The sequence below is a fragment of the Strongylocentrotus purpuratus genome, unplaced genomic scaffold, assembly GCF_000002235.5.
Source record: "Strongylocentrotus purpuratus isolate Spur 01 unplaced genomic scaffold, Spur_5.0 spur5_scaffold_3, whole genome shotgun sequence".
In the NCBI taxonomy this organism is placed as follows: domain Eukaryota; kingdom Metazoa; phylum Echinodermata; class Echinoidea; order Camarodonta; family Strongylocentrotidae; genus Strongylocentrotus; species Strongylocentrotus purpuratus.
Window position 1 is genome coordinate 30,979,756 of NW_022145609.1, and position 24,001 is coordinate 31,003,756.

Below are 24,001 nucleotides of genomic sequence, written 5' to 3' on the forward strand. Positions count from 1 at the left end.
ACGCCAACAGTTTTGAGACCCTTTAGTCCACTTGCTGTAACGGCTCGATGATTTCCTGGAGGGTTGTTTACTTCGGGCTGTGCACGCTGTTGAAGAATAATGCGACGCATTTGTGCGATCTTTGTCGCCTGTTGTCTGGACTTGTAGAAAATGCCACTACTGGTTATCAAAATAACGGCAAACCCCAGCAGGATCGGTGCAACCAAAAGTAAGGTTAAAGCTGAATCAGATATGTTATTTTGCGGTGTAAGACCAGGACAGACCTCTTCTCTAATGAATGAAGTACTGCCTAGGATATTAATAAGGACAAGTAAGGCAACTGTACTCGACATGCCAACTAACAAAACGCAGTATAGTCTCTTCGGCGTCACCAACCTCTGATGGTGAAGGGGTCGCATGATCATTATGAAGCGATTGACGTTTATCAGGACGATTATTATTACCAAAACAAAGACTACAAACAGACTCGACAGAAATACCTGAAAACAGCCTGAGTCAATCTCTAGCGAAATACTGACAACAAGGGCCACTTTGCAGAGGACAATGATGATATCATTGATGGCAAGTGCTTTGTACAAAAGACTCTCTGTTTTGTGAAGGCTGTCCATCGTGTGCAATGTGTATATGATATTTCAATTTCATTGGCTCCGTTTGATGTTAATGTGACTATGATACATAGTGAAATAGTACGTGACCGTCATTTAGTGTTAGATTGCGTCACGAGCTAGACCATGAATGTTTTTATGTTTATAAGTGTGCAATGAACAAATATCATGAGGTTAATGTACAAAGCCTCTAAAAAATCATAAGATTCGTTCAATAAAGATGATTTATGACATTATTGACACACACCTAATGAAATTTGTATCTGTTTATATACATTTTTAACATCAACAAAATAAAATATTTATGGTTATACTTGGCATGGTTCGATATGATTTGGAATATAAAAATGACACTTTTTAATCAGTACATTTATCTCTTCAGTATTTATTTATTTTATTGATGCCCATCTGTACTTTTCTAAATAAAGACGGTTTTGTTAAATCGACTTTCTCTTACTATTAAAGAAACATGCATGTAGCCGTCATCATTCAACCATAATGCAGTCTAGGTTACAAATCAGCGAATAAATTTATCTCTGATTAAATGTAATTTCTTTATATTCCATTGAAGAAAAAAACAGAAATGGATTGCAAAATAGATCAATCCTGAGTGAAGTGGAGCCCCAAGATAAGCAAAGACTTGACGGGTTTTGAGCTCCAGTATGATAAGCACAAATGTGGTTCCTTTTGGCGCAAAACAGCAGAGATAGGAGAAAATGAGTGACAGAAAGAAACTGGAAACAAAGGGAAAGAGGGAAAGAATGAGAGAGAGAGAGAGAGAGAGAGAGAGAGACAGAGAGGGAAAGGGAGAGAGCCGGGGGATAAGGCAAGGGTCATCCACTTCTCACGGTACATGAATAAACCGAAATACAGGGTTTTCACAAAGGGGTCCACAAGACCATCGATAGTAGGGACTTTTAGATTAGGGACTTTTAGATTGAGTGGACGAGAACACGACGAACGCCGACTGATCATGCGTGTCAACGTACTTAACTGCCCATGTTGACTACAATTAGAAATCTGTTAGATTGCACTCGACGATGATGCATGCAGGAAGTAACACTATGAACATTACGGACAAAGAAAGAGGACAAAATATACAGTTCCTCATTCTACCCTCAACAAAAGAACATCCCTTCACTGCTAGTATGTAAAAATGTGTAGAACAGGTGAATATGCATGTGACACCTATTCTACACATTTTTACATAAAAGCAGGGAAGGGATGTTCCTTTGTCCCCCCGAGGAACTGTATATTTTATTCGCACACGGCATACTAGTACCTTGAGCATGTAAAGGCGCTATATAAATACCAATATGTATGTATATATGTACTAGATTTAGGAAAATCAAGGTTGACGCATTCTCGAGCGCCGACTGAGATGACGTAACGCATGCACAGTGCCTTAAAATGACGTCACACGTTGCAGTCAAGGCTGTCGACGTGCAAATCTAAAAGTCCCTAATGAGTGGACGAGAACGACGTGAATGTCCACTGGTCATGCGTGTATATGGCAAGCAGTTTTAGCATTTATTCCTATTTATTGATATCAAGAATTACCATTGCTTTACAACAGGAAATCATTTCTTGATATTAATAATTGAATTTTTGATATCAAGCATTAGGAATAAATGTTAAAACAGCTTGCCATGGACACGCATGATCAGTGGCCGTTCACGCCGTTCTCGTCCACTCAATTTAAAAGTCCCTATTGTTCCTGAGGGATGAAAAAGTGTTACTCACTTGATCGATTTATAATGTTTGAATCGTGTACCAAAATACAAATGGTAAAGCTGATGGTATCAATATAAAATCTGTCGATCGGGCGAATATTTTGATAGCAACCCCATCATATGGAAACGTTGTATCATCTGCTCAATCTGACTAGCGTGCATAGAACAAAATAGCATTTTTGCATGAAAAAGTGAAGTTTCAAAAAAGTGCGTTTCATTCAAGCGTTGGGGTGCCCGGGAGTCACTCGGGTAACCTTTCAAAAAGTATAATATAACAACATAATATGCACTTTCTCTGTCCTTTTTTTTCAGAAAAACATAGTAATCCAGCACAATGTCGTCTCTTTTTACATTGGAGATGAGCAAAATAGCGAGTTTCAATTGGCACTTCGGCCGCTCTCGCAAAGTCCTCACTCTATTGTGGGCAGGCGGCTTTGGGATGAGCGGCTGATGAATATACACTAGTCGTTAGCTTTTTTCTGATATTAAACTTGTTTTGATTGATTGTATATTTTTTGTCGGAATTTACTCATTCACATAATGGAACTACCGGTCGGATGAAGCCAGTGGCCCGTGACCACAGAACTATACGCAGAAGGGCTTAGTTGTCGTAGTTCCTAAATACTGCCAGTAACACAATAGAGAAACTTCCCGTGCTTGGTCATATTTATTTCGCCAATAACTTCGTACATACTTAGGCCTACAATTCTCTGTTACCAGTTTCAGTGAACTTTATATACCGGGCTCTCCTTTGAAATTAAAAGTCTACCTTGAAGACCAATTTGCGTTTTGTTTTTTACTAAATTAAACCCCATCGTCAATCATGATCAGACTGGATGATATTTTGGTGCAGATCGGCGAGTTCGGGCCTTATCAGAAGAGGGTTTTTGCGATTGTCTGTATGATTTATTTTACCGCTTCATGGCAGTCGATGGTCGCCGTTTTCATGGCGGCATCAGTGGACCACTGGTGTGCGGTGAGTCTTGATGTTGATTCTTAAGTTCACAGAATTTGGAGTGCTGATTGCAATTGATAAGTACTTCTTCTGTACTATGTGATTTGTCAACAAATGTGGGCATCCAGCCACTTGTATCCTGCCCATAATCTTGCACATATTTTGAATTTCCTAAATGTTTAAAAATTCAAGAATTCCTGGGGCTCTCCCACTGCACCGTATCCGTAGAGATAGAAGTGGTTCCCAATACAACCTTTTGTTGTATAAAATTGGAGATAGTGTGAGTTTTATCACGGACCCTACTACAAGTGAACACTGAACGGTACCAAAATACATTCATGCACCTTACTCTGTACAAAGTATCATAATGACATTCTGGGGTATATCCCAACTGCTTAACTAGCCTTCTATTGACTGGTATTGACAATCAATTGATACTTGAGGTTTTAGGAAACTGTACCATGTCATATATGGTTGTCAACATTGTTGCTAATACAAATCTTGTTTAGAAATGAAATAAAAACAGATAAAAGTTATATCTTGTTGAGGGAATCAATATTGTGTTTAGATATACATGTATCAATATTAAACACTTACAATACGAGGTACCGGTGTCATGAATACCAGTGTCCTAAAGACTTTTTGTTACACTGGCGTACTTTATCCATGCGGACTGCACACATGGTCCCGCTTCTTGTGTTTACAGTCTTTTCCTCCTAGAAATCCAAGGATTATCATAATTGTATGCAGGAAGAAGTCACAGATTTTGAATGATATCCTGGCAAAAAGTATACACCAAATCCGGTGCATGGAAATTCTCCTTTTTTCCAGCTTGTCAGGGGCACATCCCCCCTCAGACTCCCCCTGTCCGCACAAACGCGCCGCTAAATAATAATAATATCTTCTCAATAATTGGGCGCCCCCGACTGCTGGGTCTGCCCCTGCCGGGTACTACATGAAACACTAAGCCTACGCCTTAAATCAAAATGCAACCCTAACTCGCATGATGTTCGACCTTTCTTGTTAGACAAGGACCAAATCTTGACCAATTCTGGACTAAACCCCGGACCGAATCGAGTATCGAGCACTTCATCACACCCTAAGCCTAAGCCTAAATCCAATTGCAACCCTAACTCCCTTTCCGACCTTGCCAGCTAGACCCCGATGCCGGGGAACAAGCGAACACAAACTTGTGTAGTTTCATCATTTTTCCAACAGCAAGAATACAACAACAAAATTAATGTTGTCGAAGATTGTAAATCATGGATTAAATAACGGCAAATTTAGACATGCACAAATCAGCGCATTATCCTAAAATATTGAGTTTTTGTCAGGATCTAATTTTTTCTCTTACTAACTCTGGCACACAAATTATAGGAAGGGTGGAGTTGTAAGTTTGAAAAGTTGTTTGATGCACTATCCCCAATACAATCCTCATATAAAGTTTATAAGTTACACTGAAATTCTGCCGGTAATTTAATATTTTGTGATAAAAGTGAAACTGGTGCCTGGCCTCCTAAATTTCCCACAGTGGAAGCGTTGCTCGGAGCATGGAACTTCAAACCCAAGTGGAATGTTACACATCCCATTGTTACGCTTTAGAACTCACGAATGCGTTTGAATAAATTACAAGAGTTTCCACTCGTTTCTTACACCTCCTTGATTACAACAAGGTCATTGGTTACCTGCTTATTTTATACCATGAGACCGGTAGTTAAATGAATCAGTAATAATATAGAAAGAGAGAGAGAGAGAGAGAGAGAGAGAGAGGGATGCATATTAAAAGAGAAATATAGGATTGTGATGATGAAATAAAATTGGATCTTAACGTTACTGGTAACTTTGTTCTGAAACAAAATCCTGGATTAATTAGCTTATGTTGCAATGATTATTATAAACATTTTAGGTCAGTCGGGAACTCCATGACTTTTAGAAGCCGATCGCCTATCTGATTATCAAAATATTGATGATTGGAAATCGAAACCAATTTCGCGTTTGCCACACGGTTTTCATAACACTACAGTCTATTGGGGAAAACGAGTAAAGGTAAAACCGGTCACTCAAAGATTATTACTTTTATGAGGCACTTCTTGATCATTTTGAAGCGAGATATTTTAAGGGCTTCAATATTACACAATATCACAAACACTGGTAGCATGTAGGGACGTGCATCTCAGATTTAACATTGTTAAACGATGCCTTTAACTATCGTTCTATATATATATCCCCCATAATATTGTATTCATTGATTTAAAATTTGTCTCTTTTTTTGACAGGGGAGCACTTCCTGGCGCGTACGCAGCAATCAAGCAACGATTTCTGAATCGTTTGACAATCGTTCGCCTTTGCTGCTCTTCAATACATGACAAGCAGTATTAAATATTTTGTCAAGGACAAATGATAAATTCGTTTAACAGTTGATTCCCCTCTGTTGATTCTTTTGTTCGGATTATTTGGCGGGGAGAGATAGAAGTGACCGGTCTCACGCTTAAAGGGATAGTTGGGTTCTGTTTTCAGACAGCAAATGCCTTCAAAGTGCATGGTTATTGCTCTTATTCTGATCTATTTCTAGTTTCTAGTGCCCTTTAAGAACCTAAAATTGATGTGAAGGTAATTTAAGACCCCAACATGTGTGAAATTTAGCCAATACGATCATACCAATACAGCTCCACTAAAAAAAAAAAACGGTGACCGTTAATTAATTATTTAATTAAAAAATAACAAAACATGGGCCGGCTGGTTGTGCGTAATAAAACCTACACTAACATGCCAACAAAAAACCAACATCGGCATTGGCTGAAAGACGACGTAAAAGGCGCGATTTCATTTTTTCAACGTTTTTTCTTCTTCAAATTTTCCAATATTTGTGGTAATACACAAGTATTATAAATAGTTATATTTATGGATGTTTCAACCGTCTCTTAAAGGTATTACAAATGGGTGGATAGTGATTCTTTACAATTTTAATATATTTGGATGACCCTGTGGATGTACTAAAAACACCAGAAATTGTAGCCCCTAAAACACTCCTGCTTTCGAGAAAAATTGAATATAAAGATTTACCGGTGCTCCCGGTAAATTTTGATAAATTTCAAATAGCTCCTACGGCCGTACAATGGAAGCTGCGACCATGAAAATCTCAGAGTATGTAGTTGTGGTATATAATTTCCGAACAAGAATAGCTAATCAGTCAATTTTAGTCAATTAACATTATTTTATAGCTTAATTAATATCTTGACCTTGAGAGGGAGCTATTCAACATAAAGTGTTTATTATTTACAATTTCATAATTTTAGAGTCGATTTCGACCACGACGATTACTGAATATTGTAGGATCGTATATGCTTCCAATATGTTCATTTGAACCAAATTCATGACCCCTTACCAAAACTTTGTATTACCTTTAACTGATTTTGATCAAACAAATATGATTTTGTCATTTTAATTGTATGTTCTTTTAAATTTGACACTCATTTTTTCATTATCTCACACACACAAATATTTTGAGTAACGACCTCTGCAACAGAACTCAACTATCCCTTTAACGGCGTTGTATTTAATATTATTCTTATTTATTCATCGTCTCTACGATGCTCTTTGAATAAAAATAAGCTTATATTGTTAGGCTTCCTGGAAGAAATTCCAATTGCTGTTAATAAAATTTTGGTTGCACTCTGTAAATTATGATGATGTGTTTGATCTTGTTTTCAATAACAAAATCAAACACATGCTAAAATCTACTGGGTGCATGCCAATATTAGTTTTTTTTAACAATAAACACAAATGAGGTGCTATTCGATGTGGCGTACACATGGCAATCACATGGTAGATATTGATCATCAGTACCGGATCTAATAAATTAAAGAGAACTGAATTTGAATCCGGGCCATAGGCTACCCCCCCCCCCACTCTCTCTCTCTCTCTCTCTCTCTCTCTCTTGTCATTGCCCTTCCTTTCCCTCACCCTTTTACTTTTTGCCACGGAGTATGTACATGTAATTAAACAACACTAATCACATTAAAATATGTCGTTGGCTCCTGGCATCACATTATAAATTCCTCCGATAAAACTTTGTAAGACAAGCTTACGTTAAGAGCAAAATCATTGACATCAAATATTGCAAAAACACGAAATCCTTTCTAAACTGATTAGGATATGCCCCCATTGTAAAACTGACATAGAGAATGAAATGGTGCCAGGTAAAAATGTCAGAGAAAAAAATGTCAGAGGAAAAAATGTCAGAGGTAAAAATGTCAGAGGTAAAAATGTCAGAGGTAAAAATGTCAGAGGAAAAAATGTCAGAGGAAAAAATGTCAGAGGTAAAAATGTCAGAGGTAAAAATGCCAGAGGAAAAAATGTCAGAGGTAAAAATGTCAGAGGTAAAAATGTCAGAGGAAAAAATGTCAGAGGTAAAAATGTCAGAGGTACAAGCAAAACAAATGAGTGCCGTCATAATATCTCAGCACTTTTATCACTCAGAATGTCGAGACGTACAGCTACTGCATGGGCTAGTCTATTATATTCCTTTCTAAATGGATGTGTTGTATATCGTACATGTCCTGAGGATAATATAATGTGGAAAATAGATTTTGAAATTTATTTTTTTGTGGAAGCAATCAGAGAAGGTTAATCATTTAGCATAAACATGTAAGTATCGGTGTGTAGTGCAAGGTTTTGGAGTCATCAAAATGATAAAAAATTTGGCCCAGTCTTGGTAAAGTAACAAGCACTGTACACAGAAAGATATTGATATGGGACTACACAAACATATGGCATACAAATCGGGCAGGCATACAAAGATGTTACTTGTTATATCTGGGATATGAAGTCATTTGAAATAGATTTTCAGGGAACAACTTTTTTCTTTGATGTTCTATCACACTTGCATTGAACGCTCACAAATATTTTTGTTTACCTTTCCCCAGTACTCAACCTTCTCTTTAATTGATGTAACATGGGCGGCTTTCTGCTTTGTATCGGAGTAACAAAGCTGCTTATTGATTTTCTCCCAGACTATTTTATACCGCAATAGTAATCGACAATATTTTATTGCAACGCGCGCACTTCGGGAATGTGATGGTGCGGTTAGCATTGATAACATGGCTTTCTGCTTGTTTCAGAGTATCAAAATACCAAGCCCTCAAGAAAGTGGAATTGTCGGAAATATGCATTTATTGGAAATTACATATAATAGTAGACATTGCCACGCAGTTAAAATGTCCAACAATCTTCAAATATGAAGGAGAAGTAGGAAGGGGAAGGTTCATAGATATCTGATCCTATTTTGGGGGCTGTACTGACTTTTCTTTTTATTTAATGATTACACCATGGAGCGACAACTCAGCCTATAAAACATGGCCAAACTTCTCGATTTTAGAAATCTTTTTCCCCGAAGTTTGCTCAGTGTACCAGTACCATTTGCTTCTACAAAAACATAATATACCGGTATATAAATATTGAATAAGGCAGACTAATGGGACATGGATGGTGTACTCCGAGTTTCACGCCTTGCAAGCGGTCATCAGACAACTGATAGCATTCTTCAAAGTACATGATTCCTCTACAACCAGGGCTCAAATTAATTTTTTGTCTACGGGGGCTCTTCCCCCCCCCCCCCCCAAAAAAAGAGCCCCCGTGAGCCTTCTCACGGGGGCTCTTTTAGTACTGACGGGGGCTCTCTGTTATACAAATATCCATTGAATTGGTACCTATGATACTCCTCAATTATTTGCTATTTCATCATTATCATTTCAATCAGCATTTTCCCTCTTACAAATTTACAAGCTACATAGCTGTTACTGGCCTGTGTATATAATATATACGCATACAACACTGATCTTTATGATGTCTTTAACGTGACATATCTTCTTCTCCCCTTGCAAACGAGAAAGAAAACAAGGTCATTAAAAGGGATTAAGCGACAAATAATGATTGTGATTCAAATTGATGCGAATATTTGTTTGAATAAGCACTGCTATTCACCCGAATCTTCTTTGTAAAAACAACTTTTACAAATCTCAGCCATGCTTACTGAGTTGAGACGTTCCATTCAATGTAAAATACTCATTACAGAATACACTTCTCCTAATCTGAAAGTAATCTTACAACACAGTGGCAGATTTGCATGGCTTAGATTTGTAAAAGTCGTTTTTACAAAGAAGATTCTGGTGAAAAGCATTGTTTATTCAAAAAAATCCTTGCATCAATTTGAATCACAATGATTATTTGTCGCATGATCCTTTTATTAAATAACCTTGTTTTTTTTTTAATGATTACACCATGGAGCGACAACTCAGCCTATAAAACATGGTCAAACTTCTCGATTTTAGAAATCTTTTTCCCCAGAAGTTTGCTCAGTGTACCAGTACCATTTGCTTATACAAAAACATAATATACCGGTATATAAATATTGAATAAGGCAGACTAATGGGACATGGATGGTGTACTCCGACTTTCACGCATTGCCAGCGGTCATCAGACAACTGATAGCATTCTTCAAAGTACAAGATTCCTCTACAAAGACTACAACCTTGGTATACGCTCAAAATAAGACTTAACTAATACAATACAATAAGACAGCGGTGAAATAACGACTGCAGAATATCCCTCGCTGTTCTTTTTCGATAAGCCTGATATATAACCCGGGTGTAAACATAACAAACTTGTCACATGCTTTTGTTTTTATTTTATACCTCTAACATTTTTACCTCTGACATTTTAAACTCTGACATTTTTACCTCTGACATTTTTTTCCTCTGACATTTTTACCTCTGACATTTTTTCCTCTGACATTTTTACCTCTGACATTTTTACCTCTGACATTTTTACCTCTGACATTTTTTCCTCTGACATTTTTACCTCTGACATTTTTTCCTCTGACATTTTTACCTCTGACATTTTTACCTCTGACATTTTACCTCTGACATTTTTACCTCTGACATTTTAAACTCTGACATTTTTACCTCTGACATTTTTTCCTCTGACATTTTTACCTCTGACATTTTTTCCTCTGACATTTTTACCTCTGACATTTTTACCTCTGACATTTTTACCTCTGAAATTTTAAACTCTGACATTTTTACCTCTGACATTTTTACCTCTGACATTTTTACCTCTGACATTTTTACCTCTGACATTTTTTCCACTGACATTTTTACACCGAGCCAATGAAATACACTTCCTAACAAAATGTACATACTTAAAAGATCTCAGATTCAAAATTTACTCTAAACTTAACAATATAGTACATGACTTTCAAAATCTAAACGACGATGAGAAATTTAAACTAATGATGTCCAATGATGAAACCAACATGAATGCAATATAATATTTGGAATAAACAAATTGTACGACAAACGAAAAGAACTACTGAAAAATAATAAATCAACATAAAAATACACATTACATCCCCCCTTCTTCCGCCTTAATTTTGTCTATGTGTATGTATGTATAAATATATACAAAGTTCAAGTATTGTTTTTTGACCACCTAATCTTACATTTATTATTTACATTCTTGTTCATCTTTATACCTGTGCTATTAATATTTTTTGATTGTCTATTATGTGATAGAAATACGAGCATATACGAAATTAGTAGATAATTGATGGTTTGTCAGGTAAGACATGTAGTAGTATGTTAATTTTTGTCACTCCTGGTTATTGTTATCTTTACTCTTACACTCAATTATCTATGGTACACTATAACTGTGACATTTGTTATCCAATGTACACATTGAGAATGATGCTGTTTGGATTTAAATCAATAAAGTTTTAATTGAATTGTAATGTGCATTTGGAGGCGCGTATGCAGGGGGTGGGATGTTTTGGGGGTTAACCCCCCCTTAACTTGTTCTTTCTTTTTGCTCAAGGGGGGATGTGTGTGCTAAGTAGAAAAAAAAATAATGCTCCTTAACCCCCCCCCCCCCTCCTCACTGAGCGAAATATTGATCGACGCGATTTTCCCATTTCAGGGGGCAAACAATTTTTTTTAAATAATGCTCACCCCCCTCCCCTCCACACACACACACACACACTCAGCTAAATAGCTAAATATTGGTCGGCGCGATTTTCATTTTTTTTTGGGGGGGGGAGGGTGGGGCAAAAAAGGAAACAAACAAATTATTGCTCAATATCCCCCCCCCCCCCCCCCCCTGAGCATAATATATCGGTCGGCGCGATTTTCATTTTACAAACACTCTCCTTGTAAAAATCCTGCATACGCCACTGCTCGTTATACATGTATAAAATAAAAATACGTTTGTATAACATATACACACATATAGATAATGGAACATGAATAAATTAGGCTTAAAGCAAAAGAAAGGGGAAAAGAACGAAAACGAATGAAAGAAGCAGAAAATAATTGATAAGAAATTACGTTGGGTGTACCTGTGGTAGGGCATTGCAGTACTATCACACCTATAAACATGCTATATGCACGCTAGCTTACATCGTCTTGTATACCCCCTGAATCCTATCGTCGATATTGTTTATTGATTTGTTTATTTATATATTGGTTTGTTTGTTTGTTTCGACCTATTTTGTGGTTGAATCTTTTCCTCGAAATTACTAAATAAACCTCTCATTCGGTGCCAGGTGCCGCAATGGGACAATTTCAACTGCAGCGCGGCCGGTCTCAGCGAACAAACATGCATGCTCGCCATGAAGAACGCAAGCATCCCTGCCAACTACACGAACGACCACCAACTCGTCTATGAGCAATGCGTGAAATACAACGTTTCTGGGGAGGCTTTCAGTCCGGAAATCGACCCGGTCCACGACCCCGGCTTGCCGACATCACAAGTCATTGAATGCGACAGCGGATGGGTGTACGACAAAAGTCAATACAAATCGTCCATAATCACAGATGTAAGCTATTTCCCCAAGTATATATACCCAAACGCGCACACGTGGCATACTGAATATAAGAGAGGGGGTTGATTTTGATTTTTTTATGAAATTTATTTTCTTCTGCATCCATGTATTAGGTTTTTTCGATAATAATAATAATATTAAGTACAATAAATAATTTTCTGACAATGAATCATAAATAAGCAAATACATATATGTATAAATTGTTATTTAAAACAAAGAAATGGTAAACAGACAATACTAAATTTTCTCAAACGTTATTAAACATTTTAAAATTATTTACGGAAGAAGGACTGTCATTGTAAGAAGATTGGTTGATAATACGACAGCCCCAGACAAAACTAATGTAATAGATTAACACTTTTATTAAGCAGAAATGGATAAGTAATATAGAATACAAATTTGTATGATGGTGATATTGACAATGCAGATGAGGTTGACAAAAATATTGGATAAGACCATCGACCAGTCTGCGAACTTACGAACGGTCTACGAACACTGGTTTCGTACGGCCTTCTAAAGAAGATCTTGTGGAATGGTCTGAATATCGTTCGTACGGCGTTCGTAGCAGTTCGTAATGGTATTTGTGACCGAGGCATTAGTAAAAAGACGCCTCGTGTGCAATGGACATCAGTTCGTTGTGTTTTATGTACATAAAATTACTCATTAATTTACTCATTATACATATGATGTTACATTTGCTTCAGTTTGACCTGGTATGTGGAATGGAAGATCAGACTCAAATACCCCAGTCAGCTTACTACGGCGGTTACCTAGCTGGCTCAATAATCAACGGAACATTGGCAGATATGTAAGTAAGCAAAGCGGTTTAAAGACGGGGGAGGTCGTCCTTCATTGTTTATTCTGTTGTGGTTTGGTTTCGGGGTTTTCCTGGTGGAAGGCCGCCCCACAAAATACTTCATTGCTACTTTCTGACTGAAATTAGCCTACATGTACACAAGTTGTGATCATGATGATTTTTGCTTTATCTTATGTATGTTTGAAGGGTTGGACGATGGTGGATACTAATGGCAATGATGTTTGTCCGGCTTATCGCGGGGACAGCTATAGCATTCTCATCCAACTTCTGGGTCTTCACTTTCCTGCGGTTCTTTCAGGGATACGCTGCTATCTCTATCTACATCATTGCCTTCATTGTAGGTAAGAGATTAAGAACAATGTGGTACCCCATCTCACCCACTCCCCTTTCTCCCCTCTCCATCTCCACTCCTCTCTCTCTCTCTCTCTCTCTCTCTCTCTCTCTTTCTCTCTCCTTCTCTCCTTTTCTCCCCCGTTCCCTCCCTCCGCCTCTATTCCTCTCCCACTCTATCCCTATTTGACTTTCGCAGTCCTTTCATACAACTACCATTTTTGTAGAATTTACGCATTCATAACTTTGTGTTATACCTTCTTTATATCCTTTACTTGAGAAACAAATTATTAGTCATGTTTGATATGTATGTATATGCTTTCTGGACCTCGTGTCAGACCATTGATGTAGTGCCTGGAACAGCTGAATCTGGGTTTTTCAGCCGTTTCCTTCATACTTATGAATATACTTGTATTGTATGTTTGTTTTTAATCAAACTGAAAATAAATACCACTACTACTACTACTTCTTCCTCTCTACCATTTCTTTTCTGTCCTATTTATATGTGTATTACTCACTTTTCTATTCAGACTTATTCAATCAAATCTGTAGCCGACCTTTATAAAACAATTTACAATTAAAATATACAATACTAATGGTAAGGATCACTATGAAGCAGAACTATGCTTGTTATTGGAGCCCTGTAACAACCACAATAAAAGAAGAAGATAATGAACATAAATAATACAAAGTAAAAGACTTGCATAAAACAACCACAAACATAGTACACACCAACACACACGCACACATTTTAAAGAAGGTATGGTAGAAAGAATAGAAAGGAGCGAAAGAAAGAAATAAAAGTAGAAGAAACAAATCGAAAGAGAAGTACCTGTACTCAACCATGGATATTATTCGTTAATAAAATACCTATTTTGTACATCGATTTAAACCTGTTAATTGTAGAACTGGATCTTAGGTCATGATTCAATGAATTTCATTTGCGTACCCAAACAAACGATATAAATGTTATAAAATGAAATTGAACGAAAAAGTGGGTGATGTAAGTTTTGACTTTGACGAGAGGGGGTATTTGTAAATAGAAGAATTTGTTTGGAACATTTTGACAAGAAAGATGGTATAAAATTTTCATAAAATTTAAACCTAAATATGGATGTATTTAGTTTGATCAAATCAAATACAGGAATATCAGTAGTGGTAGACTTGGAGACAAATAATGACTATTCTTCAACCAACTTTCTCTCTCTGTCTCTCTCTCTCTCTGTCTCTCTCTCTCACACACACACACACACACACACACACACTCTTGTCCTTTTATCATTTTATTGTATTATTCTATTCTTTAACTACTTCTCGCCGTGACCTTCTCTCCCCTCAGACTTTAAACATGGTGAATGTTTATATTGTCTGCTGATGAGTAGATATCTGTTAGTTCAGGATATGGTGATGAGGGCTTGTTGATCTTGTGCCGAAAGTTATTGTATAGAAAGAATAAGATTATCGTTTTCAGAATTCATATTCAACACTCAAACAATTAAACATAAATAACCCAATACCGAGGTTTAAAAATACAAATTTTAGTTCATCAGGCAAGGCGATGAAGAGGTGGAAAAATGGTACATAGCTCCTAATATAGTATTTCCTTATTTTTCTTCCTCTATTCTCTAGGAATTGAGTTCGTCGGGCCATCGAAACGTAACATCACCGGTATTATCTTATCGATCCCTTATGCTCTCGGCTACATGTGCCTCGCGGGCATTGCCTACTTCGTACCATACTGGAGGACTTTAGAACTGATTTGCGTCTCCCCGGCACTTATCTACATTGGCTTGATGTTGTAAGAGAATTTACAGAATCATTACTCTTTTATATCTCTAAATCTGTAATGTGGTGTCTACTTCGGTTGTATGTAGACGATTGCATATCATGAGACTCATCAGCGTTTAAACATGGTGTGAAGAAAAGCATTAATCTCTTTTTTGTTTGTGCCGACGATTAGATTAAATATAAACACAGGAACTTAAACATTTCACTGTCATTAGCGGTTTGAAACACCTTTCATTCAATTTTTGTAAACTAGCTAAGAGCACAAGGTTTTAAGGGATTGGGTATCTTTGCCTCAGATTTTTAACAAAATCCTGGATTTAGATCATGCTACAATCATAATTATAAACGTTTAGGTCAGTCAGGAATCCCATGACTTTAACAAGACACCTGTCTGATTATCAAGATGTTTATGATTGGAAATCGAAATTTGCAAAAAACGTTTATCCTTTATGATAATTTTGAAGCGCAAAGGCATTCAAAAGAAAGATTCCATTCGAAAATTCAAATTCAAAATAGGAGAAACATATGTAGCATTTCGTTTATTCAGATCTGATCAGTCCAAGGTTTCTAATGATTCCTTTTTTTTTAATTCAAAGTGTATTTTTCAATTAAGTGTCATGATTATAGTATTTGTAATGTTCACATGCACTTGGACTCAACAGCATCCAGGTTAATTCGAATGAACATGTTATGAATTGACTGCCCATTCGCGAATTTGAATGTCCACCTTGAATGTCGGCAATTGCCGACGAATTTGAATAGATATTGGCACACGCAGTAGACGGAATTAATTTCAATGATGGCAGTGTTCAAATCCTATATTCGATACTCTAAATCGAATGATTGAACTTTTGAAGTGTACTCTTTACTGACAGTTTCCGACAAAAATGTTGTTTGGGTCAGATTGAATGAACGTTTTATCATATGGACTGAAAGAGCTGCGAAAAGTTTATTAGGACGGCTACCATGATAAGGCGCGCCAGAACTTGAAAAAGTTTTCCCAACTGGTACCCATTTTACTTCTCCTGGGTGGAGAGTGGGATTTGTTGATTAATGTCTTTCCAGAGGACAGAAATGCCGTGACAGGTTTTCAAACCTCGTACCTTGTGCTACTTAGTCAGGGAACTAAACTTCTGTACCTTCATCTCACAAATCTATTTGTTGGTTTGTGTTCTCCTGCCAGCTTTCTTCCTGAGTCGGTGCGCTGGCAAATATCGATGGGAAAGTATGACAAGGCGGAGAAGACTCTAGTGAAGATTGCCAACTCTAACAACAAGCCCCTTTCAAGTCCATTCTTCAGCAGTGATTTCAGGAAAGAACAAGTTAGTACGTAGAATACCGAAAGAGACCCCCCCCCCCCCCCCCCCCCACAAAGGCATATCCAGAAAACAATAAACAGGGTTAGGGATCCTTCTTAGATAGGAGGGCAAGGAAGGAGCAAGAGGGTGAGGGGAGAAGCAGGAGCAGGAGCAGGATGAGCAGGAGAAGGAGGAACATAAGTAGAGTAGAGTAGGAGGAGAAGATGAAAAGACTTTGAAGGCTCACCGTGCTGTAGACACGTTTTTCCTAGGGGTTTGTGTGTGTGCGTGTGCGTGCGTGTGCGTGTGTGTGGGTGAAATGAAAATTAAGACGACGTAAAATACTGTATTTTTTCATAACGGCTATTGTTATCATCATTATTGTGATCATTATTATTACTGTAATCAATATTAAGCACATTATAATTATTGTTAATATTATAAGTATTATTGTTATTTATATTTTTATTATTATTATTACTATACCTATTCGTATAGGAGGCCGCACCGAAGGAGAAACGAGCTACAGGAATAGATCTATTCCGCCTGCCTCGAATGAGACTAACTACCATCATTCTTATCTTTAACTGGTGTGTTCTATTAAATTTAAACTTCTAATAAGGAGTTAGCATAAGATTGAAAATATTTATATGGAATTGTTATTATAATTATAATTATGATTATTATTATATATTTTGTTTATTATTATTATATTATAATCATTATTACTATTGTAATTATTAATACACTTGTTATTATTTTAATACAGTTGCAATCTACGATTGCATTTAAAGCTGCATAAGAAATATAGGCCTTTATATGGTATGATATCAAATGTTTTTTCCCGCTACCTCGACTCGAAAATGAGGATATCCTGTCATATCGTTCTATATCAATTCTGTGTTTAGACATCACTAAAGCGACCGACGGGTCTTGTGTTAGGCACTGTGTCCAGAATATATCGCCATAAAGACTTCCCTCGCCCTTGAGATATGAGGGCAACCTGGCATGTTTTCTGATGGAGCAACCAATTGCGCTATCTGAGAGACCTGTAAACACATTAATTTGTAATTTAACCTATAAATCTGTTGGCAGTAATTTAGGATGCAATAAATATTGACACTGGCTACTTTGTGGCTTTAATCTTATTTTTCTTCCTTGATGTTTTATATTTCATCAGGATGGTGAATGCCATGGTGTACCACGGACTATCAATAAACACCTCCAACCTCGGTGTCAACGACTACGTCGCCTTCGCAGTGTCAGGAGCCGTCGAGATCCCCGCTTTCCTTCTCGCTGTGGTCGCCGTAGAGATCAAGTTTATTGGACGAAAGATTAGTCTCAGTGCGTGCATGTTGGTCGGCGGTGTCGCTTGCCTCTTTACAACTTTCATACGTAAGATAATGGAATTTTCATGGATGGAACTGTTGCTTGAGGTTCTGACACCCATTCTTCTCCTCTCCTCCTTACCCATCCCTACCCATTTCTTTCTCTCTCTCTCTCTCTCTCTCTCTCCCTCCCTACCTCTGTCTGTCTCTCTCTCTCTCTCTCTCTTTGCCTCTTTGCATCTCTATCTCTTTTTCCCCCTCCCTCTACCCTCAAGAATTCTAAATCGATCAAAGCAATAGTGAAAACTGTGACAGCTCATGTATTTAAAAAATAGGGACAACTTATTGTGCATGTATGCTATTGCAGTTGACAAACGAAAAATAGATAATTAAAAGTTAACGTGAACGCCCCTTTCCAATAAATATGCACTATTTGTACATTAAAACTGCAACGTTTTTCCATCCACCCATTTATCAGGACTTGAACAAAAGTCTGCCAATTCCCCTATCAGCGATCACTTTCAACAACGTATTTATTTATTTCTATTCATTTATGTCGTCTTCTTTCTTTCTCTTTATAATGTTCATAGCACCCGGAGCAGCACTCACATCAGTTGCAATGATTGGTAAATTTGGAATTTCGGCATCTTTCACCATCCTGTATTTGTACACCGCTGAGCTGTACCCAACCAAAATCAGGTAAAGCTTGTGTACATATACACGGTTTTCATAATAGTGTACTCAATTAATTTCGTTGACACGGTTAAGATATAAATAGCATCAGCTTTAGGATTTTAAAAATATTATACAATATTGAACTTTGAATTTAAAAAAGATGAATGAATAATTAAATAAATGAATAATTTAATGAAACAATGATAGATAATAGATAATAGATAATAATACATAAGTATACTAAGCAAAACCATTCCAGTCAAACTTTTATCCGAAATTATTTACGACTCAAAGAAATAATTAGGTAAAAGGGGTGCCTAGAACACCACGGATTTGCAACAAACAATAAAACAATAAAGCAGAGGCAGCGGATCGGCGACTTCCAAAGTGGGGGGGGGGGCACCAACAGAAAAGGAGCACTTTCTTAAGGAAAAATAGGGCACCTAAAAAGGGAATCTCAAAGCGAAAATATACAAATGTTTAGACATTGGTAAATACACCTCATAATTTGATTACATTATCAGGGATGGTTTTAATATTATTTTGTTTCTCTTTATACATCGTATAAAATATAGCTTAAGCATCATATCTTGCAGTTAGGGGTGATGGTCGAAAAAAAAAAATCATTTGCTAGCGAGCACAGCTAGCGAGGAAACAAATTAGGATTTCTTAGGTCGCAGTTCAAAAACTACATCTAATAAAGAGGAAAACCCTAATCCTCATCGGGTTATAAATAAGCACATTCTCATAACAGCAGACTGAAAACACCTTTGATAAGTAACATAATTATAACATCTATAGATGTGAGCGAGCATAGCGCTGCTCAGTGGCTGCCGGGCTCACGATCAATTGGGAAAAAAGAATTTCCGTTTCGGTTTAATAAAATTTGGAGTGGACTATTAGGCTATTATTATTATTATTATATTGCTCTTAGTCGCTTGAAATTAGGGGCACGTTTAATGATCAGAGGAAAAGGGGACACTTATCGAAGGGATAAGACACTTATAGAAATAAAAGGAGCACGTGTCAAAGTAAAAAGGGATAATTATCAGAGGTGAAAAGGGGCACTTATCGCATCTGAAAAGGGGCACTGACCATATATGAAAAGAAGCACTTATGAGAATGAAAAAGGGGCACGTGTCAAAATAAAAAGGACTGTTATTAGAGATGAAAAGAACATTTATCATTAGAAAAAGGGGCGATTGTCACAATAAAACGAGTATCTCTCAGAATTGAATAGGATCATTTACGAGACATGAAACAAAAGTGAAAAGGGGCACTTACTAGAGATTAAAAAGGGCACTTATGAGAATGGAAAATGGACACATATTACAAAGAAAACTGGGAACTTGTCATGGAAAAGAGGTTTGTGTCAAAATAAAAGGGGCACCGTCATATCAGAGGTGGAAAGGGAAGGACCACTTTTAAAAATTAATAGGAGCACTTTTTCAAAATTAAGGGCACTTATCAAAGTAAAGGGGCAATTTTTATATAAAAAGGGGCGCTTCTTACATAGTTAAAGGGGCACTTTTCCTATGTAAAAAGGAGCACTTTTGGGGAACTTGAAAAAGTGGGGGGCACTGTGCCCTCCCCCTGCCCCCTTCCCACTGAGTGCGCCGCCTTTGCAATAATGTGATACCATTAACCCTAATAAGGCCATGGATGACGCCCCGCCGCACACTGACTTTTGTCTTTCGAGTCTTGCGCATCTTTAAAAAAAAATAAATGAAAATCGGACCTACAGTTACAAGGTCACGTGACCTTTTGTCTTTGCATGTCAGCCCGAAAATCGCTAATTTTTGTGATTTGTGTACAAAACTTTAAATATGGAAATGTCATTTTTCCTAAAAATAGATAAAACATTGGTAATTGGGTCATGTGTAAAGTTTAGGTTGTTGTTTTTGGGGGTCAAAAAAGTTGAATTGTAGTTAAAAAAAAATGAAATTAAACAACAAACACAATACAATACATAAGTTAAAAAAAACAATGAAATACAGTCCAGATATCTTCTCAAAACAAAGATAACATAAGGAATAAGCTGGCTCTCCCAATTTTTTTTGTCGTATTATTATTTCAAATGGTCTAATGAATATATGTGGTGAAAAATAATGCTTAAATATGAATAATATATGATTTATGGGTAAAATTGTGATTTATGACCTTATTTGCATAAATTACCATAAATATGCAATTAAGTGAATTTTTCATAAAATTGAAATTATCATAGTGTTCTATACACTTCACTTGCCATGCGTGCAAACTTTGGCCGAGATCTTTAGGGGGGCCATAATGCCACCTCCCCCGGCCGTATTAAGACCTCAAATAGCCGGGCCTTTTTAGGGTTAAGACTCTTTAGTTACGGTAGAATGAAAAAAAAAACACTCTCAATTTTGTTATCGGACGTTTGAGCAATTGAAGGTTCCAAAGCGCAATTTTGACATTCAAAATGGTTTCAAGTCACTTTATCTTTTCTAATCATTTGGAAAATTCATGAATATTGGGCTACTTCAAAACTATGATGACATATTAAGTCTGTTCATGTTATATGAAATCATTTCCTTGTGAAACATAGGAGCGTGGCCATGGGAACCTGCTCGATGTTTGCACGTATCTCCGGCATCATGGCGCCCCTTATACTCACACTGGCCAATATTTGGAGTCCACTACCCCTCGTCATCTACGGGTCCGTCACAGTGATCGCTGGCCTCCTGACTCTCTTCCTCCCCGAAACGTTAGGCCAGAAGCTCCCCGAGACGATCGAAGAAGGCGAAAATTATGGAATGTATGTAACGTATTGGTCTAGCTAATCTGTCCACCCCTCTCTCTCTCTCTATCTCCCTCTCTCTCTCTCTTTCTCTCTCTTCTCTCCTGCCTGCATGTTGATGATGTTGTTGGTAATATTCTAAGGGCGTTCATTCAGTATTGAATATATAAGCCATACCTTCAGTTTTAAAAGAAAATCAGTTATTCATAAAGAAAGCTGAAAATAAACATTTGTAATGATATAATTAATTATCAGTATCGTAATTTATAAGGAGTCTCTGGATGGTTTGCAACTTCGTATTTCTGCTTGCTTCGTATCCTCCTCCTAGCCTCCTACCCTTCATCTCACTTCTCCCTCTCCCCCCCCCCCCTCTTTCTCTACTTCCTCCACCCCCTATCACAAACCCTTCCGCAACCCCCAACCCCTCTTCCTCCCTTCCCCCACTCGCTCCATCCCTTGTTATTGCTCATTTCAATGACAATGCAAATTATATTAATTCTCTTTCTAAAAAACTGTATCTGAAACAGATTATGAAATTATTTTGGTGTGTATTATTTCTAGACAATGATAGAAGTAGTTGATAAGTTCCGCATTTTATGATTCACTCCTATGAATCACTCAAGAAACTGAAAAAAGGGCACACTTAATTTACTTTATATGCTTGAACCGTGTTTGATATAACTTTTATCAAATAAGCTTTACTTCTGGAAGGTATTTCTCAAAGTCCCATGAAGAGGATTGGGAGTGCACATTTGCGTTCGTTAATCCTAGATCGTTGCTATTACTTTGCTTTTTGGAAGAAGTTGGATACTTGAAGTTTGTGTGTTTTCTCGTTTATGGTGCTCTAAAGATCGCTTGATTTACGTTCCAGTCCTCGATGGAGTGTAAAATTAAGGAATATTCAAAACTGTTGGTAGGGGTAGAGTATCATATATTATTATACTGAGGAACGTATAAAACCCTAAAACGCTAAACCACACCTAAAACCCACACTTCAACTCTTAACCCTCTACACCTTAGATGGCCCGGAGCAATTTATTGTTGCAGTAGCAAATGTTGAATCGCCCATATGACCATATTTGAAACGCTGTAATCTTGTTATCTTCACACAGGGAATCTGACGAGAAGAACACCCTTTCCGGTAAAAATGGCGTCTACATTCGCTGCCAGGACGATGAAGAGGTCACCATCATAGATTAAGTTAATCCTTCATTTAATTGTCAAGATGAGAATGACCTCGGCAAATGGGAGAGTGACGTGCGAGACGATCTACCGGAATAACCCTAGAAAAGTACTTTCGCCAAAAAGCGTTGTACAAAACGATAAATCGGAATGACGAAGTACTGTTAACACGATAACAAACACGTTCGAGAAATAAACGTAAGGGGAATGTCAATATCATATTGTGCATCCAACGTATATCATGTTTTGGGTGATGTGATACGTTATTGTCACGCTGGCTGCGATGTTTACACATTTTGAATAAATGACGGAGAAGCTTATCGAAATTGCACATAAACAATTGTATTAGATGTATTTTTCGAAAGTCTTTGCGATTGTCTGTGTCCAATGATACGTTTTACGTTGTTGTTAGTTAGGGTACAGTATCTTTGTTTGAATTTTCAGATTCAATTCCCTCACAATCTCTAACTAGAGTTGTTAACCTCTCGATGAAAATCAGTTTCTTTCCCCACAGTAGAATTATACTTATATACGAATTTTTAATTGGATAATTTCCATTGACTGAAACAAAACATGGAAGGCTGAAGCAATGCTAAACACAGCGATTAACAGTGTGGAAATACTCTTCAGATCATAGATTTCATGTCCTTTTCCCCGAAAAAAAATTGTGAATTAAAGTTTACTCTCATAGAATCCAAAAAAAGATGGCATAATTGCCACAGTACGAGAACCAATCGACCGACCACCTTGTTGACAAGGGGAAAACGTATTATCTATCTCTCTATCTCTCCCTCTCACTCCTCTGTCTCTCTCTCTCTCTCTCTCTCACTTTCTCTCTGTATCTCTCTCTCTCACTCTCTCTCTTTATCTCTCTCTCTCTCTATCTCTCTTTCTTTCTCTCTCTCTCTCTCTCTCTCTTGGTTATCAATAATCTCTTATCTATACTGGCGTGTTATGGCCCTTTATATCAATAGCAGTATTCTGTAAAGATTTTTTTAGACACTATAACATTTATTACGTATTTATCATAAACTCGTTAAAAGTATAACGTATCGTAATAATACAAAACGTGGGGAAGATGGAATGCACCCCACCCCAAACCGAATTACAAAGAAAAAAAAACATTTGGGAAATCACCACTATATATTCGGTCACTGTGTGCACTTTCTTGTTATTTTGTAGACAAAATTATTCGATGACAAACTTAAATGTTTTACTATAGATAAACACAATTTTGCTCGCTTGATTTATTCGCTGGCCAAATTTAAAAACTCGAGAGAGAGAGAGAGAGAGAGAGACCCTTACGAGATATGGCCTATGCGCTTTTGCCAGTGTTTTCCTTTTCCTAAAGTTTAGTTCAACATTGAGATAATGGTCATATATTTCATGTGAGTATATAAATGTGCTTGGGAGGGAAAAGGTGATGGCGTAAATAAAGTTTTACCTTTATTGATCTTGGTACATTTCAGCATTACGACTATTACATGGTAAGCCTATTAAAGGTAAAGACCAGTTATGGTCATGCGATTGCATTGTGAAAGAAACGTTGTGGAATCGATCCGAAAAGGTTGATCATCTAGCATCTAGCATCTGCAAGGTTCTGGAATCATCAAAATGATAAGAAATCTGGCCCATTTTCGTAAAGTTACAA

At 37.1% G+C, this 24,001-nt stretch overlaps 1 protein-coding gene across 1 annotated transcript; it reads left to right on the plus strand.

The window, feature by feature from the left end:
- The first annotated feature begins 2,967 nt into the window (after window positions 1–2,967).
- Window positions 2,968–23,179, plus strand: LOC587955 (organic cation transporter protein). Its single transcript, XM_030996521.1, has 11 exons — window positions 2,968–3,314; window positions 11,890–12,162; window positions 12,873–12,976; window positions 13,172–13,326; window positions 14,945–15,113; window positions 16,287–16,425; window positions 16,900–16,991; window positions 17,582–17,796; window positions 18,320–18,428; window positions 20,977–21,186; window positions 22,281–23,179. Exons 1-11 carry the CDS (start codon window positions 3,162–3,164, stop codon window positions 22,366–22,368), a joined length of 1,707 nt encoding a protein of 568 aa, XP_030852381.1. The 5' UTR covers window positions 2,968–3,161; the 3' UTR covers window positions 22,369–23,179.
- The last annotated feature ends 822 nt before the right edge of the window (window positions 23,180–24,001 follow it).